The 20,091-nt window shown below is 43.0% G+C and overlaps 1 protein-coding gene across 1 annotated transcript in view; it reads left to right on the forward strand.

The window, feature by feature from the left end:
- Positions 1 to 20,091, forward strand: part of slc1a7b (solute carrier family 1 member 7b) — a 138,844-nt gene that overhangs the window by 77,706 nt on the left and 41,047 nt on the right. The window contains exons 4-7 of the mRNA XM_064933238.1: positions 12,748 to 12,790; positions 12,961 to 13,195; positions 13,582 to 13,681; positions 14,012 to 14,245. Coding sequence (XP_064789310.1) covers positions 12,748 to 12,790; positions 12,961 to 13,195; positions 13,582 to 13,681; positions 14,012 to 14,245 — 612 coding nt within the window. The remainder of the gene's footprint in view (positions 1 to 12,747; positions 12,791 to 12,960; positions 13,196 to 13,581; positions 13,682 to 14,011; positions 14,246 to 20,091) is intronic.

The raw sequence follows: 20,091 nt of genomic DNA on the forward strand, positions 1-20,091 counted from the left end.
AATAGGTTTTGCGTGCCCTCTTCACGACTGTCTTGGTGTGCTTGGACCATGATAGTTTGTTGATGATGTGGACACCAAGGTCCTTGAAGCTCTCAACCTCCTCCACTGCAGCCCCTTCAATAAGAATGGGGGCATGCTCGGCCCTCCTTTTCCTGTAGTCCACAATCATCTCCTTTGTCTTGATCACTTTGAGGGAGAGGTTGTTATCCTGGCACCACACTGCTACGTCTCTGACCTCTACGCTATCGTTGTCGGTGATCAGGCCTACAACTGTTGTGTCGTCAGCAAACTTAATGATGGTGTTGGAGTGGTGCTTGGCCATGCAGTCATGGGTGAACAGGGAGTACAGGAGGGGACTGAGCACGCACCCCTGAGGGACCCTCGCATTGAGGATCAGTGTGGCAGATCTGTTGTTACCTACTCTTACCACCTGGTGGCGGCCTGTCAGGAAGTCCAGGATCCAGTTGCAGAGGGAGGTGTTTAATTCCAGGGTCCTTAGCTTTGGGATGAGCTTTGAAGGCACTATGGTGTTGAACGCTGAGCTGTAGTCAATGAACAGCATTCTCACGTAGGTGTTCCTTTTGTCAAGGTGGAAAAGGGCAGTGTGGAGTGCAATAGAGATTGCATCAGCTGTGGATCTGTTGGGGCAGAATACAAATTGGAGTGGATCTAGGGTATCCGGGTTGATGGTGTTGATGTGACCCATGACCAGCCTTCAAAGCACTTCATGGCTACAGACGTGACTGCTACGGGTCGGTAGTCATTTAGGCAGGTTACCTTAGTGTTCTTGGGCACAGGTGGTCTGCTTGAAACATGTTGGTATTACAGACTCGGTCAGGGATAGGTTGAAAATGTCAGTGAAGTAATTTGCCAGTTGGTCAGCGCATGCTCAGAGTACACATCCTGGTAATCCGTCTGGCCCTGCGGCCTTGTGAATGTTGACCGCTCTCCATCGGCTATGGAGAGCATGATCACACAGTCATCCAGAAAGAGCTGGTGCTCTCGTGTATGCTTCAGTGTTGCTTGCCTCGAAGTGAGCATAGAAGGAATTTAGCTCATCTGGTAGGCTCGTTTGGTAGGCTGTGATTCCCTTTGTAGTCCACAATAGTTTGTAAGCCCTGCCACATCCAATGAGCGTCGTCTAGGTGTAGTACGATTCGATCTTAGTCCTGTATTGATGCTTTACCTGTTTGATGGTTCGTCGGAGGGCATAGCGGATTTCTCATAAGAGTCCGGGTTAGAGTCCCGCTCTTTGAAAGCAGCAGCTCTACTGTTTAGCTCAGTGCAGAAGTTGCCTATAATTCATGGCTTCTGGTTGGGGTATGTACGTATGGTCACTTTAGGGACGACGTCATCAATGCACTTATTGTTGAAGCCAGTGACTGATGTGGTGTACTCCTCAATGCAATCGAGAAGAATCCCGGAACATATTCCAGTCTGTGCTAGTAGAACAGTCCTGTAGCTTAGTATCTATGTCATCTGACCACTTCCGTATTGAGCGAGTCACTTGTACTTCCTACTTTAGTGTTTGCTTGTAAACAGGAATCAGGAGGATAGAGTTATGGTCAGATTTGCCAATTATTTTATTTATTTTTTATTTATTTCACCTTTATTTAACCAGGTAGGCTGGTTGAGAACAAGTTCTCATTTAAAACTGCGACCTGGCCAAGATAAAGCAAAGCAGTGCGACACAAACAACAACACAGTTATACATGGAATAAACAAACATACAGTCAATAACACAATAGAAAAAGTCTATATACAGTGTATGCAAATTAGGTGAGTTAAGTGAGTAAATAGGCCATAGTGGCGAAATAATTACAATTTAGCAAGTAAACATTGTGGAGAAGATAGATGTGCAGAAGATGAATGTGCAAGTAGAGAAACTGGGGAGCAAAGGAGCAAAAAAAAGTATGGGGATGAGGTAGTTGATTGGGCTGTTAATAGATGGGCTATGTACAGGTGCAGTGGTCTGTGAGCTGCTTTGACAGCTGGTGCTTAAAGTTAGTGAGGGAGATATGAGTCTCCAGCTTCAGTGATTTTTACAGTTCCTTCCAGTCAGTGGCAGAAGAGAACTGTAACGAAAGGTGACAAAAGGAGGAATTGGCATTGGGGGTGACCAGTGAAATATGCCTGCTGTGGAGCGCGTGCTACGGGTGGGTGCTGCAATGGTGACCAGTGAGCTGAGATAAGGTGGGGATTTACCTAGCAAAGACTTATAGTTGACCTGGAGCCAGTGGGTTTGGATACGAATATGAAGCAAGGGCCAGCCAACGAGAGCATACAGGTCACAGTCGTGGGTAGTATATGGGGCTTTGGTAACATAATGGATGGCACTGTGATAGACTGCTTCCAATTTGCTGAGTAGCGTGTTGGAGGCTATTTTGTAAATGACATCGCCGAAGTCAAGGATCATTGGGATGGTCAGTTTTACAGGGGTTTGTTTGGCAGCATGAGTGAAGGATGTTTTTTTGCGAAATAGGAAGCCGATTCTACATTTAATTTTGATTTGGAGATGCTTAATGTGAGTCTTGAAGGAGAGTTTACAGTCTAACCTTTACATTTACATTTACATTTAAGTCATTTGGCAGACGCTCTTATCCAGAGCGACTTACAAATTGGTGAATTCACCTTCTGACATCCTGACACCTAGGTATTTGTAGATGTCCACGTGTTCTAAGTCAGAACCGTCCAGAGTAGTGATGCTGGACGGGCTGGCAGGTGCTGATAGCAAACGGTTGAAGAGCTTAACTTGCATTTAAGAGCGGTTGGAGGCCACGGAAGGAGTTGTATGGCATTGCAGCTCGTCTGCAGGTTAGTTAACACAGTGTCCAAAGAAGGGCCAGAAGTATACAGAATGGTATCGTCTGCGTAGAGGTGGATCAGATAATCACCAGCAGCAAGAGCGACGTCATTGATGTATACTGAGAAAAGAGTCAGCCCGAGAATTCAACCCTGTTTCACCCCCATAGAGACTGCCAGAGGTCAGGACAACAGGCCCTCCGATTTGACACACTGAACTCTGTCTGAGAAGTAGTTGGTAAACCAGGCGAGGCAGTCATTTGAGAAACCAAGGCTGTTGAGTCTGCCGATAAGAATGTGGTGATTGACAGAGTCGAAAGCCTTGACCAGGTCGATGAATACAACTGCACAGAATTGTCTCTTATTGATGGAGGTTAGGATATCGTTTAGAATCTTGAGCGCGGCTGAGGTGCACCCATGACCAGCTCGGAAACCAGATTGCATAGCGGAGAAGGTGTGGTGGGATTCGAAATGGTCGGTGATCTGATTATTAACTCGGCTTTCGAATACCTTGGAATACCTTGGATGACCGCGGCAGTTTTCCAATGTTTGGGATCTCAGACGATACGAAAGAGAGGTTGAACAGGCTAGGGTTGCAACAATGACGGCTGATCATTTTAAAAGCGAGGGTCCAGATTGTCTAGCCCTGCTGATTTGTAGGGGTCCAGATGTTACACCTCTTTCAGAACATCAGCAATCTGGATTTGGGAGAAGGAGAAATGGGGAGGCTTGTGCAAGTTGCTGTGAGGGGTGCAGGGCTGTTGACTGGGGTAGGGGTTGCCAAGTGGAAAGCATGGCCAGCCGTAGAAAAATGCTTTTTGAAATTCTCATTTATCGTGGATTTATAAGTGGTGACAGTGTTTCCTAGCCACAGTGCAGTGGGCAGCTGGGAGGAGGTGCTCTTATTCTCCATGGACTTTTTGGACTTTGTGCTGCAGGAAGCCAAAAGGTTGCAAGTTCAGTCTGTTTGATAAAGCTAGCCTTTTCTTTCCAAACTGCCTGTGTATATTGGTTCCTAACTTCCCTGAAAGTTGCATATCGCGGGGGCTATTCGATGCTAATGCAGTATGCCACAGGATGGTTTTGTGCTGGTCAAGGGCAGTCAGGTCTGGAGTGGTCCTACATTTTTTTGAATGGGGCATGCTTATTTAAGATTGTGAGGAAAGCACTTTTAAAGAATGACCAGGCATCTTATACTGACGGAATGAGGTCAATATCCTTCCAGGATACCCGGGCCAGGTCAATTAGAGTAGAATTCTTATTTTCAATGACGGCCTAGGAACAGTGGGTTAACTGCCTGTTCAGGGGCAGAACGACAGCTTTTGTACCTTGTCAGCTCGGGGATTTGAACTTGCAACCTTTCGGTTACTAGTCCAATGCTCTAACCACTAGGCTACACTGCCGCCCCAGGTTAGGATGATATCTATGAGGGTGCCCGTGTTTATGGATTTGTGGATGTACCTGGTGGGTTCATTGATAGTTTGTGTGAGATTGAGGGCATCAAGCTTAGAATGTAGGATGGCCGGGGTGTTAAGCATGTCCCAGTTTAGGTCACCTAACAGCACAAGCTCTGTAGATAGATGGGGGGCAATCAATTCACATATGTTGTCCAGGGCAAGCGGCAACGGTAAGAGACATGTTTCTGGAAAGGTGGATTTTTAAAAGTAGAAGCTCAAATTGTTTGGGCACAGACCTGGATAGTAAGACAGATCTCTGCAGGCTATCTCTGCAGTAAATTGCAACTCTGCACCCTTTGGCAGTTCTATCTACAGTTAGGGATCGAAGTTTCAGGGTTTTTGGTGGCCTTCCTAAGCCAGGACTCAGACATGGCTAGGAGGGCGAGGGAGAGCTTTGTACCCATCTGTGTGTGTGGAGTAAAGGTTGTCTAGAGTGTTTCTCCTCTGATTGCACATCGTGCGGCAGGGTAGCCTAGTGGTTAGAGCGTTGGACTAGTAACCGGAAGGTTGCAAGTTCAAACTCCCAAGCTGACAAGGTACAAATCTGTCATTCTGCCCCTGAACAAGGCACTGTTCCTAGACTGCCATTGAAAGTAAGAATTTGTTCTTAACTGACTTGCCTAGTTAAATCAAGGTAACATGAGGTAAAACAGATATAAGTTTCCCTGCATTAAAGCCGCCAGCCACTTGGAGCACCACCTCTGGATGAGCATTTGCTTTTGACGTCATACAGCTTGTTGAGTGTGGTCTTAGTGCCAGCATCGGTTTGTGGTGGTAAATAGACAGCTACGAAAAATATACATGAAAACTCTCTTGGTAAATAGTGTGGTCTACAGCTTATCACTCTACCTCAGGCAAGCAAAACCTTAATATTAATGTCCTGCAAATAGCTGCCTCAAGTATTTTTGGGGGGGGGGGGGGTGCTGTTATTTTTTTCTTCAATGGGGGAATAGTATTTCCCTGCGCTACAGACTGCTATATGGGTCTGCTAAAACAATACTATCAAAGGCCCAGTGCACGCACATCTTTTGTGACATTTTACATATATATATATATATATGTATATATTGTAAATATATATTTATTTATTTTATTCTGATTTTTCAGGGGGTGCTGCAGCACTCTCAGCAAAGTTGTGTTGCAATAGGTGATAAAATGAAGATCTCTTTGAAGTATGGGAATGATTCACTTTCATAACATGTCCCTGTTAGTTGCACCTCACATTTGTCACTTTCAGAATCCTGGAGTGGAAGATGTAGACTTTTCAAATGGACCTCCTTTAGCCCCTGTGTTTACTATTATTTGCCTTTGTATGTGTGCTTTATGTGAGCGCCATCGTGTCTGAACATTCCATCTGACTGAATGGAAGCTGCAGAAAGAGTGTACACTTTGTGTTTTAGTGTTTGAGCTGAGAGGGCTGAGGGGTTCCAGATGCACAGGCAGTCTCACACTCACTCACTCACTCACTCACACACTCACTCACTCACTCACTCACACACACACACTCACACACTCACTCACTCACTCACTCACTCTCACACACACACACTCACTCACTCACTCACTCTCACACTCACACACTCACTCACTCACTCACTCTCACACTCACACACACACTCACTCACTCACTCACTCTCACACTCACACACACACTCACTCACTCACTCACTCACTCACTCTCACACTCACACACACACTCACTCACTCACTCACACACAGAGGGACAGACAGACATGCACACACACACAGACATGCACGCACACTCTCTATCGCTCTCTCTCTCTTTCTCTCTCTCTCACACACACACACACACACACACACACACACACACACACACACACACACACACACACACACACACACACACACAGAGAGAGACAGGCATGCACGCACACACACAGACATGCACGCACACTCTCTATCAATTCAATTCAAGGGGCTTTATTGGCATGGGTAACATGTGTTAACATTGCCAAAGCAAGTGAGGTAGATAATATATAAAGTGAAATAAACAATAAAAATTAACAGTAGACATCACACATACAGAAGTTTCAAAACAATAAAGACATTACAAATGTCATATTATATATATATATATATACAGTGTTTTTGCAATGTACAAATGGTAAAGGACACAAGATAAAATAAATAAGCATAGATATGGGTTGTATTTACAATGGTGCGTGTTCTTCACTGGTTGCCCTTTTCTCGTGGCAACAGGTCACAAATCTTGCTGCTGTGATGGCACACTGTGGAATTTCACCCAGTACATATGGGAGTTTTTCAAAATTGGATTTGTTTTCGAATTCTTTGTGGATCTGTGTAATGTGAGGGAAATATGTCTCTCTAATATGGTCATACATTGGGCAGGAGGTTAGGAAGTGCAGCTCAGTTTCCACCTCATTTTGTGGGCAGTGAGCACATAGCCTGTCTTCTCTTGAGAGCCATGTCTGCCTACGGCGGCCTTTCTCAATAGCAAGGCTATGCTCGCTGAGTCTTTACATAGTCAAAGCTTTCCTTAATTTTGGGTCAGTCACAGTGGTCAGGTATTCTGCCGCTGTGTACTCTCTGTGTAGGGCCAAATAGCATTCTAGTTTGCTCTGTTTTTTTGTTAATTCTTTCCAATGTGTCAAGTAATTATCTTTTTTGTTTTCTCATGATTTGGTTGGGTCTAATTGTGCTGCTGTCATGGGGCTCTGTAGGGTGTGTTTGTGTACAGAGCCCCAGGACCAGCTTGCTTAGGGACTCTTCTCCAGGTTCATCTCTCTGTAGGTGATGGCTTTGTTGTGGAAGGTTTGGGAATCGCGTCCTTTTAGGTGGTTATAGTATTTAACAGCTCTTTTCTGGATTTTGATAATTAGTGGGTATCGGCCTAATTCTGCTCTGCATGCATTATTTGGTGTTCTATGTTGTACACGGAGGATATTTTTGCAGAATTCTGCGTGCAGAGTCTCAATTTGGTGTTTGTCCCATTTTGTAAAGTCTTGGTTGGTGAGCGGACCCCAGACCTCACAACCATAAAGGGCAATGGGCTCTATGACTGATTCAAGTATTTTTAGCCAAATCCTAATTGGTATGTTGAAATTTATGTTCCTTTTGATGGCATAGAATGCCCTTCTTGCCTTGTTTCTCAGATCGTTCACAGCTTTGTGGAAGTTACCTGTGGCGCTGATGTTTAGGCCAAGGTATGTATAGTTTTTTGTGTGCTCTAGGGCAACAGTGTCTAGATGGAATTTGTATTTGTGGTCCTGGTGACTGGATCTTTTTTGGAACACCATTATTTTGGTCTTACTGAGATTTACTGTCAGGGCACAGGTCTGACAGAATCGGTGCATAAGATCTAGGTGCTGCTGTAGGCCCTCCTTGGTTGGTGACAGAAGCACCAGATCATCAGCAAACAGCTATCTCTCTCTCTCTTTCTCTCTCTCACACACACACACACACACACACACACACAGAGAGAGAGACAGACATGCACGCACACACACAGACATGCACGCACACTCTCTATCTCTCTCTCTCTCTCTTTCTCTCTCACGCACACACACACACAGACACACACACACACACACACACACACACACACACACACACACACACACACACACACACACACACACACACACACACACACACACACACTCTCTCTTTCTGTCTCTGTTTGAGATGTTTTCAGAAAGTTGATCTGTTGCCCTGCTCAGTGAGAAGTTAGGATTACTTACCCAACGGGAACAGACGTCATTTCAACGTCTAGTTTTAATTTACATTTGGTTGAATTATCAACTAACATGAATTCAACATGAAATCACCATGTCTCCATGTCATTGAACTTAAAATACTAAATTCCCTTATGTTAATAATTTTTTGCAAATCCAATGAGTTTTCCACGTTGATTCAACGTCATCACATGTCATTTTTTTTACTTGAAATGACGTGGATTTAACCAGGTATTGGCCGGTGGGTAGTTTACAAAAAGTTAAGATAGTTTGTAGGTAAGAGACTATTTTATGTCAACATAATAAAATAATGGTATGTTTTAATGTTATCAGTTCGACCACTTCAACTATTTCAATGAAAACGTCATTGTGAAGACAGTCACAACAACAAAAGCTGAGGAAAGCTAAATGTTCTTTACAATAGTTCAAAGGGTCAACCATTTTTAACTGAACATCCTGACTTTCAATGGCATAACAAAATATTATCTGAAATCCTTCTTAAGAGGTTACTCTCACAACGCAGTACATTGTATTTTGAAAGAAACATTTATATAACCACAAGGTTATAACGTAGGCTTTTTGTTCATCCAACACAACAGAGCAGGAGCTGTAGAGAAGATGAAGGCCTATTTCTCCCACTCAGAAGAAACTACAGTACATGTGTTGGATGTTAACCCTTTCCCATTTGTTTTTTAACTAATGGCTGTGCTGTAGATAATCACAAATAAAACAGTTCCTGAAGTTCATGTCATTTAATTGTATGACAATTCTTATGGCTGTTTTTCACACAGGCTTCTGTGAAAAGTGCATGAGGTTTTAAAGAGTCACATGTGTCGTGTCTTTACTATCATTAAATTGAAGACATAGTTTTTATCAAACATTCTCTGTAATTAGTATTCCCCGATTAGACTGATTAATCATGCAACTGTAATTAACTAGGAAGTCGGGGCACCAAGGAAAATGTTCAGATTACAAGCTTATCATTTCCTAAAATAACTTTTCAGATATTTTATCTGATCAATTAGTCATCGAATTAATGAATTATTTACTTTACCTCACTTTACCTCACGTTAGTCTCATTCCAAACGTCGTAAATGGTTGGTTATCTGCACGAACCCAGTCTTCACTATGAGTCATCCATACATCAATTGTCTTCAATAATTTATTTATTACTAACTAAGTAATTCACAGAAATGCATAAACAAACAAACAAACAAGGTAAATGTGGTTCAAGAAATGATAGGAGAATGTACCCTAGTGGGCTAAACCGGCATTGTGGCTTGTTAGACAAAAGGGGAAGTGGGGGTCGACGAAGAAGTCACTACAGAGTGGTAATTATAACAATTGAAATGCTAATCCTTTGCACATGAACGCTCACTCATTCGGGAACAATTGCAACCAATAGATATATTTACGCTCAGTGTGTCGTCTTGATCGCTGGTGAAAAGTTTGTTTCTGTGGGAGAGTTTCGTCCTCTCTCTCTCTCTCTCTCTCTCTCTCTCTCTCTCTCTCTCTCTCTCTCTCTCTCTCTCTCTGTGTGTCTTGGTTAGAGGGGATAGTTCAGAGTGACATTCATTCGTTTATAGAATGGATGTTTCGGCGGTTGTCATTCTTCACGTTCAATGATGCCGAATTCCTAGCTGCAGACTAGTAATTAATATCAAAGACTTGTTCTTATTCTGTCGGTATTGATAGTCTAAGAGTTTAACCACGTGGTATGGTTAAACGATTCAGAAATGGTCTACAACCTTTGTCCCCTCCTAATGGAGAAAAACATGGTCTGATGATAATTTCTCAAAGTTGGGTTTTATTTGGAATTTCAGAAAAGGGCTGTCCCAGGACACCTGACCCTAACTGGGCTCAGGGGCGGTCCTCTGATTTAGTTAACTCCAATTCCCTTTTGAGTTTTCCTTCATTAAACAGTCCAAAATCACATTGTAAAATTGTGTAAACAGTATCATACTCACTCATTCATCTTATACAACAATTATATGTAAACCTCATATCTGAGGCTATTATATAAACAGTGTTATGGTAATGTGGCCAGACCTTCTCCCATGAGATTCCCCAAGTTGTAACAAACAAGACAAGTTCGTAGCTGGATTCTTCACCGATCTTTTATACTTTCTCCGGAACATGAAATTTGTTCGTACCTCAAGTTCTGTGAGGTGGAAGGAATTCCTTTGTTCTCTATGAAAATGTACTCTCTCTATACTGTGTGTCCATGAGGAGATCCTCAGGAATTTATGACGTCTCTCTGGCCACAGCAGCCTAGTTGAAGGAGGAAAGGAGGCAACGTCACGACACACCCAACGTCATGACACACCCAAAGAGGTAACGTCATGAAGAATCCAGTGAAGAATCCAGCTACGAACGGGTCCGTTTATTACAACTTGGGGAAGCTTCTTCACACATGTATGGACTAAATAAACCTTTACAAAAATAATTGTGCAATATCATGTAGTTTTGTGATTGACATTGAACAGATAAAATAAAATGACTTAATAAGGTTTTTTGTATATTTTTATATGTATACAGTACCAGTCAAAAGTTTGGACACGCCTACTCATTCAAGGGTTTTTCTTTATTTTCACTGTTTTCTACATTGTAGAATGATAATGAAGACATCAAAACTATGAAATAACACATATGGAATGATGTAGTAACCAAGAAAGTGTTAAACAAATGTAAATATATTTTATATTTGAGATTCTTCAAAGTAGCCACCCTTTGCCTTGATTGCAGCTTTGCACACTCTTGGCATTCTCTCAACCAGCTTCACGGGGTAGTCACCTGGAATGCATTTCAATTAACAGGTGTGCCTTGTTAAAAGTTAATTTGTGGGGTTTTCTGAGCCAACCATTTGTGTTGTGACAAGGTATGGGTGGTATACAGAAGATAGCACTATTTCGTCAAATGCCAAGTCCATATTATGGCAAGAACAGCTCAAATAAGCAAAGAGAAATGACATCATTACTTTCAGACATAAAGGTCAGTCAATGCGGAAAATTTTAAGAACTTTGACATGAGGACCGCCACAGGAAAGGAAGACCCAGAGTTACCTCTGCTGCAGAGGATAAGTTCATTGGAGCTACCAGCCTCAGAAATTGCAGCCCAAATAAATGCTTCACAGAGTTCAAGTAACAGACACATCTCAACATCAACTGTTCAGAGGAGATTGTGTGAATCAGGCCTTCATGGTCAAATTGCTGCAAAACCTCTACTAAAGGACACCAATAAGAAGAAGAGACTTGCTTGGGCCAAGAAGCACAAGCAATGGACATTAGACCGCTGTCCTTTGGTCTGATGAGTCCAAATTTTAGATTTTCAGTTCCAACAGCCGTGGATTTGTGAGACGCAGAGTAGGTGAACAGATGATCTTCGCATGTGTGGTTCCCATCGTGAAGCATGAAGGAGGAGGTGTGATGGTTTGGGGGGGGGGGTTTCTGGTGACACTTTCTGTGATTTATTTAGAATTCAGGAAACACTTAACCAGCATTGCTACAACAGCATTCTGAAGTGATACGCCATCCCATCCGGTTTGCGCTTAGTGGGACTGTCATTTTTTTTTCAACAGGACAATGACCCAAACACACCTCCAGGCTGTGAAAGGGTTATTTGATCAAGAATGAGAGTGATGGAGTGCTGCATCAGATGACCTGGCCTCCACAATCACCCGAACTCAACCCAATTGAGATGGTTTGGGATGAGTTGGACCGCAGAGCGAAGGAAAAGCCACCAACAAGTGCTCAGCATATGTGGGAACTCCTTCAAGACTGTTGGAAAAGCATTTCAGGTGAAGCTGCTTGAGAGAATGCCAAGAGTGTGCAAATCTATTGTCAAGGCAAAGGGTGGCTACTTTGAAGAATCTCAAATAAAAATAAATTTTAATTTGTTTAACACTTTCTTGGTTATAAAATGATTCCATATGTGTTATTTCATGGATTCAATAGATCCACAGACGGTGCAATCATTATCATCCAGAAGGCGAGGTCAGTACAGGTGCATCGAAGATGAGAATGAAAAACAGCTTCTATATAAAGGCCATCAGACTGTTAAATTGCCATCACTAACCAGCTTCCACCCATTTACGCAACCCTGCACCTTAGATGCTGCTGCCCTATGTACATAGACTTGGAATCACTAGCCACTTTAATAATGGAACACTAGTCACTTTAGTAATGTACAAATAATGTGTGCATACTGCTTCAATCATCACAAACAGTGCCAGAGCCAGAAATCTTGCTTGTTTGTAGGTGACCAAATACTTATTTTTCACCATAATTTGCAAATAAATAAATTAAAAATCCTACAATGTGATTTTCTGGATTTTTTTTTCTATTTTTTTCTGTCATAGTTGAAGTGTACCTATGATGAAAATTACAGGCCTCTCTCATATTTTTAAGTGGAAGAACTTGCACAATTGGTGGCTGACTAAATACTTTTATGCCCCACTGTATATATTTATACTTTATTCTATTCTACTGTATTTTAGTCAAAGACACTATCTAATATTTATATATTTCCTACTTCCTTTCATTTACTTTTAGATGTGTGTGTGTTGTTGTGAATTGTTAGATACTACTGCACTGTTGGAGCTCGGAACACACGCATTTCGCTACACCCGCAATAACGTCTTCGAAATATGTGTATGTGACCAGTAACATTTGATTTCTCTAAATAGTAATATAAATAAAGAAAAACCCTTGAATGAGAAGGTGTGTCCAAACTTTTGACTGGTACTGTATATTTTTGTTCTCTTTCCCTTCCAGCAACATGTTTCCAGCTAACTTAGTTCAAGCCACATTTCAACAGGTGAGCCCCTTTAAATCATACGCTTTCCTGTAGGACTTCATGCTCTGTGTGTTCAAATTGAAACTTGAACTCTATTGAGTTCAAGTTTCTTTCTCTGTCGTCTAATTAAGGAAGTAAACCAGGAATACTCTTCAATCGTCCCTGTTTTCTGCTCTACTTCATATGTACAGTACCGGACGAGAAGTGTTCCCATTATGAAAACGCCGAAGGCCACAGTGAGTCAGAGCCTATCAGAGTCCACCACAAGGCGAGCACTCATATACGGTATCCAGGACGACAACGGAACAGAGCTCCAGAACTTCTCCTTGGACCTGACTCCTCCCCCAGACGTATACTTCAAAACATTACCGGGAACCAGTGACGGAATGAACGTCCTTGGAATCGTCATCTTCTCAGCCACTATGGGTAATAAACAAACACACACATTATTTTACAGTTCATTCATTTAGCAGACACTCTTATGCAGAGCAACTTAGGGAGTGCATAGATTTTCATGCTTTGTTTTTCATCCATACTGGGCCACCTTGGGAATCAAGCCCACACCCTGGCATTATAAGCACCATGCTCTACCAACTGAGCCACTCTGTCTTCATCGCTATTATTTGTGACATTTCCTGAAATCTTTTACTTACATTACGTTGTTGTTTTTGTATTTGACCAAGTTCAGATGTCAAGCAAGGCCTAAATCACTGTCGGCAGAAATGAGCACTTTTCTCAGTTGATGTCTAGTGATATGTACTATGTGAGCAGCGTCCTGTCCTGCATCACTGACATGCTGTTTATTTTGACAGGTATAATGCTGGGCAGGATGGGGCCCAACGGCAGCGCCTTGGTCAACTTCTGCCAGAGCCTGAACGAGGCTGTCCTGAAGATTGTTGCTATCGTCATCTGGTAAAGATTTGACTACACTATACAGCAACTAAGACATGGAGTTTTTCCAGACCATATGAAGTGATCCTTATCAGGAAAAACTCCAAGTCCTAACCGTAACACATAAATGTGGAGACATCACAGACATTTCTACCTGCATTCATCACAGACAGCCCATCACCCTAGGGTTGCATCTGAAATGGCAACCTATTCCTCTACATAGTGCGCTACTGCCAAAATGAGTGCAGTAAATATGGAATAATGTCCACGGAATAGTGTCCAGGATCCTTGTTACAAATTCTGTATGACTGGGTGTATGACCTCTGACCCTGCTCCTCCTTTCCTGACTAGGTACTTCCCATTCGGCATCGTGTTCCTGGTGGCCGGTAAGATCCTGGAGATGAGTGATCCGTCGGCCATGGGTAAGAAGCTGGGTTTCTATGCTGTCACGGTGGTCTTTGGTCTGATCCTCCATGGGCTCTTCATCCTCCCGGCCATGTACTTCTTCATCACCAAGAAGAGCCCCATCGTCTACATCAGGGGCATCCTGCAGGCCCTGCTCATCGCCCTGGCAACATCCTCTAGGTAAACAACAACTCTGACCCGAACATTAACACTAGCCTTGACCCTTAACCCATCATGCGCATCAGTGGAATCCTGCAGGCCCTGCTCACCGCCCTGGAAACCTCATCCAGTTAAATAACAACAACAAACCTAACTCTGATCCTAGACCTAACCTTAGCCCTTACCCTAACCCCTTGTCTACATCTGGGGAATCCTGCAGGCCCTGCTCACCGCCCTGGAAACCTCATCCAGTTAAATAACAACAACAAACCTAACTCTGATCCTAGACCTAACCTTAGCCCTTACCCTAACCCCTTGTCTACATCTGGGGAATCCTGCAGGCCCTGCTCACCGCCCTGGAAACCTCATCCAGTTAAATAACAACAACAAACCTAACTCTGATCCTAGACCTAACCTTAGCCCTTACCCTAACCCCTTGTCTACATCTGGGGTATCCTGCAGGCCCTGCTCACCGCCCTGGAAACCTCATCCAGTTAAATAACAACAACAAACCTAACTCTGATCCTAGACCTAACCTTAGCCCTTACCCTAACCCCTTGTCTACATCTGGGGAATCCTGCAGGCCCTGCTCACCGCCCTGGAAACCTCATCCAGTTAAATAACAACAACAAACCTAACTCTGATCCTAGACCTAACCTTAGCCCTTACCCTAACCCCTTGTCTACATCTGGAGAATCCTGCTCATCCTTCTCATCGCCCTGGCAACATCCTCCAGGTAAGGCCTCATGAACATGTAACAGATAACCTCACTCCTCAGCCTGAAATGTCTCCAGCTTTTTGGTGGTGTGACTGGCTAAGACTGTTTCAGTATGGTCATTGTGTGTGTTTGGGAGGCAGAGGTCCTGGGTTCTAGTCTTGGTGTGAGTAGGAGAAAGTGGTACTGCTAAGCAACACATTGACATCAGACTCAGGGCATGTGTGGTGTAAAAAAGCCAACTTAACTAATTGCTTAATCAGTGTTATTTTGTGAGTTGAGTGGACTTCAAAAATACAATAATTTTAGCTTAATATATGTTAGTTTGTTTACTCAACAAACTCTGCTCGAAGTGAGTTGAATTTGAAGAAGCATGTTAAGTAAAATGACAAATCCCCGTTTGCTCAAAACCACTGAAAACCATGGCCATCATTACCATATTTCCAGACATGCTCTGTACCAGGTTGATTTTCAGAATTGTTTGTTTTAATACCTGTGTTTTTGCATGTACATTGATTGGTTGATTAATCTTACGCTAAACAAACATAAATAATAAGCATTTTTCTAAATGAATACAAACGGTTAGTTATTGGACTTATTGCAGCCATTACTGATATGTCTGTTCCAGTGTATTTGATTTAGGTAGTCTCAATAAGTGATCTTCCCTACCCCGGTAATCATTCTGAATGCAGTTTGCGCGTGATTAAAAAGTTGGATATCCTCACTCAATAGGAATTACACATCACTTTGTGACTTGCAGGCTTGACGTGGCATGTAAACCAGGAGCTTCAGCCCCCTTTGTTAGGGTGAAAGTAGGCCCTCAAAGAGAGGCCTTATTACTGTATGTAATATATTGTCATAAATATATTTTCTAAAATAATATATTCACTTTGAGACCTACTTGGTGAAGGCTAGAGGACTGAAGGCCATTGGATACAACAACCATGTCTGTTTCACTAACAAATGCAGTCATGGGTGGTAAGTAACTACAATTTACATGAAAGGCACACTGGTAAACATGCAAATAAAGGTATAATAAATTCTCAATTTGGATTGGTCACTGAGTGCACAAAACATTAAGGACACCTGTTCTTTCCATGACATAGACTGACCAGGTGAAAGCTATGATCCCTTATTGATGTAACTTGTTAAATCCACTTCAATTAGTGTAGAAGAAGTGGAGGACACAAGTTCAAGAAGGATTATTCAGCCTTGAGACAATTGAGACGTGGATTGTGTATGTGTGCCATTTAGAGGGTGAATGGGCAAGATAAAAGATTTAAGTGCCTTTTTATGTTTTTATATAACGAGGTAAGTCAGTTAAGAACAAGTTCTTATTTACAATGACGGTCTACCCCTAGTCCCTATGGGACTCCCAATCACGGCTGGATGGGATAGAGCCTGGATTAGTGACGCCTCTTGCACTGAGATGCAGTACCTTAGACCGCTGCGCCACTCGGGAGCCCTCTTTAAACAGGGTATGGTAGTAGGTGTCAGGTGCACCGGTTTGTGTCGAGAACTGCAAAGCTGCTGGGGTTTTCACGCTCAATAGTTTCCCGTGTGTATCACGAATGGTCCCCCACACAAAAGACATCCAACCAACTTGACAAAACTGTGGGAAGCATTGGAGTCAACATGGGCCAGCATCCCTGTGGAATGCTTTCGACACCTTGTAGAGTCCATGCCCCGACTAATTGAGTCTATTGTTAGGGCAAAAGAGGGGGGTGCAACTCAATATTAGGAAGGTGTCCTTAATGATTTGTACACTCAGTGTATGTTCACTCAACCTAACATTCAACTTGAGAATGTATGTTTGTTCAGCTATATAGTCCCAAATGTTGAGTAAACTCACAATGTTATTCCAGCTGGTTGCCTTACAATTGTAAGTTGAATCACCCTTTTTTTCTCCCAGTGTATATACTAGAGCTTCCTTTTATGTCACAAAGGGGGTGGTTCCTGTAGTGTTTGATGTAAGAAAGGCTTAAGAACATGTGTAAAAAAGGCGCCAAACCGGAACAACAGTCAAGTACAGTACCCATTGCCGTGTTAACATTTCATAGGCTATTATGATAACCTAGCAACAGCCTTCAAATATGTCCTTCTTTAAAAATAAAGAGCCTGCTAATCAAAGCATGGTAAAACATGACAATGAGGTAAAACGCCTTGGAGCATTCATGAATAGGCTAGAGGCTATAATGTGTTAAACTCCAAAAACTCCAAGGTTAAGATCCTATTCATGTAATTAATTACACACATACCACACACACACACACCATCCCAGGTATTTCAGATGCCACACGTTGTATGTTTCCAGAGTTGAAACACTTGTCAGACTGGGAGGGAGGGGGAAGGAGAGAGCAGGGAGAAGACAGGAGTGAGGAGTGAGGTGAGAGGAGGGAGGAGAGAGGAGAGGGAGATGAGATGAAGGAGGGAGGTGAGAGGAGGGAGGAGGGGGGTGAGGAGGAAGATGAGGGGAGAAGAGGGAGGGGAGAGGAGGGTAGAGAGAGGAGGGAGGTGAAAGGAGGGGGATGAGAGGAGGGAGGAGAGAATATGGAGGAGGGAGGAGAGAAGAGGGAGGTAAAAGGAGAGAAGAGGGAGGAGGGAGGAGGGAGGAGAGAAGAGGGAAGTGGGAGGTGAGAGGAGGGAGGAGAGAAGAGGGAGGTGAGAGGAGGGAGGTGAGATGTGGGAGGAGGGGGAGGGGGAGGGGGAGAGAGAGGGGAGAGGGAGAGGGGGTGGGAGGTGAGAGGACGGAGGAGGGAGGAGGGAGGTGAGATGCCAGAGGAGGGGAGGTGGAGGGGAGGGGAGAGGGAGGTGAGAGAACGGAAGTGAGAGGAAGGGGGTGAGGGGATGGAGGGGAGAAGAGGGAGGTGAAAGGAGGTATTTGGTATTTTATTAGGATGAAACATGAAACATGACATAATACTGAACATTAATAGACAAGAACAGCTCAAGGACATTTAAAAACAGCACACATAGCCTACATCTCAATACATACACAAAAACTATCTAGGTCAAATAGGGGAGAGATGTTGTGCCGTGAGGTGTTGCTTTATCTGCTTTTTGAAACCAGGTTTGCTGTTCAATTGAGCAATATGAGATGGAAGGGAGTTTCATGCAATAATGGCTCTATATAGTCCTGCATGCTTTCTTGAATTTGTTCTGGACCTGGGGATTGTGAAAAGACCCCATGGTGGCATGTCTGGTATGGAAGGTGTGTGTGTGTGTCAGATCTGTGCGTAAGTTGACTATGCAAACAATTTGGAATTTTCAACACATTAATGTTTATTATAAAAATAAGAAGTTATGCAGTCACTAAACTAGAGTCAGCAGGACTTGCTTTTTAGAGTGTGGTGTCAAAAAAATAGTATCTCTTTATTAAGGAGAGGTAAAAGGGAGGTGAGGTGAGTGTTGGAGGAAACAGGAGCTGTGTGTGTGTGTGTGTGTGTGTGTGTGTGTGTGTGTGTGTGTGTGTGTGTGTGTGTGTGTGTGTGTGTGTGTGTGTGTGTGTGTGTGTGTGTGTGTGTGTGTGTGTGTGTGTGTGTGTATATGTGTGTGTGTGTGTGTGTGTTTAAATGTACTTGTGGGGACCAGAATTCCCCACAAGAATAGTAAACCAACAAAGACTTGACCAATTGGGGACATTTTGTTGGTCCACACAAGGTCAAATGCTATTTCTAGGGGGTTTTGGGATAGTGGGTTAGTTTTTTACCTTTATTTTACTAGGCAAGTCAGTTAAGAACAAATTCTTACTTTCAATGACGGCCTAAGAACAGTGAGTTAACTGCCTTGTTCAGTTGCAGAACAACAGATTTTTACCTTCTCAGCTCAGGGATTCAATCTTGAAACCGTTCGGTTACTAGTCCAACACTCTAACCACTAGGCTACCTGCCGAGGGTGAAGGTTAGGGTTTAAGAAGGTTTCTGTTTATGCTGGTATCAAACCATGGGTTGCACTGGCCTATTTCAACTGTCTGCCCTGTTTCTATATTGGACATCCGACCGGTCTGGAGAGGGTGAGAGAACATGAAAGGCAGAGAGCAAATAAATACATTATTTTTAATTGAACTTCCTCTTCGTGTCGGTGGCCCCTGTAGCTCTCTTAATTAGGCCCTCACTAACTCCCACAGTCAATGCTCTTTACCATTCATAACAAGTTGAGCCAAGGTCTTAAGTTTTGCTATCCAACTGGATACAGCTGCTCTTCTATGGCTTATGGTCCAGGAGGCTTTCATCTCCAGACTGGTGATGCGGAGGGAGGTTATAGGGTGGTTTTGAAAGTGTTTTACCAGGTGTGTTTGTAATATGTTTGTTTTTTTCAATTGTGTAGAGGTGCTGTTTGAGGCATGTCAAGACTGTGTGACTGGTTATTTCTATATAAATCTTGTGGCATAATGTGCATGTTATGGCATGGACAATGTTAGTGCTCTGAATGGTCATGAATTGTGGGATAGGACTGGAGGTTTTTACATGAAGACTGAATGAGTGGGAGTTGTCTATAGTACTGTTGTTCAATAGGTAGTGTAGGACTGTGTTTATTGGAACATTTTTCATAGACTAAGAGATCCCTTAGGTTGGGTTTTCTGCGGAATGCTGATTTTGGTCTGAATTCCTGGAGTGGGGGAAATGTATATTGTGTTTGGGTGAATGGGGCTTTAAGTCTGGAATGAAGGATTCTGTTAATGTCTGAGAAGGTGCTGATGATGGGTATAATCTGAGGTTCTGTATCTGTGGGAGGGATAGGAACAGAGGGTCTGGGAAAGGTATGACGGTGGAGAACAGGGATAGGATGGGGGGATAGGGATACGGACCCAGAATCGGGAAAGGGTTAAGAATACAGTTGAAGTCGGAAGTTTACATACACCTTCGCCAAATACATTTAAAGTTCAGTTTTTCACAATTCCTGACATTTAATCCTAGTAAAAAATCCCTGTTTTAGGTCAGTTAGGATCACCACTTTATTTTAAGAATGTGGAGTGACAGAATAATAGTAGAGAGGAATATTTATTTGAGATTTTATTTCATTCAGCACATTCCTAGTGGGTCAGAAGTTAACATACACTCAATTCATATTTGGTAGCATTGACTTTAAATTGTTTAACTTGGGTTAAACATTTCAGGTAGCCTTCCACAAACTTACAACAATAAATTGGGTG

This window comes from Oncorhynchus masou, chromosome 24 (assembly GCF_036934945.1).
Source record: "Oncorhynchus masou masou isolate Uvic2021 chromosome 24, UVic_Omas_1.1, whole genome shotgun sequence".
NCBI classification, from domain to species: Eukaryota; Metazoa; Chordata; class Actinopteri; order Salmoniformes; family Salmonidae; genus Oncorhynchus; species Oncorhynchus masou.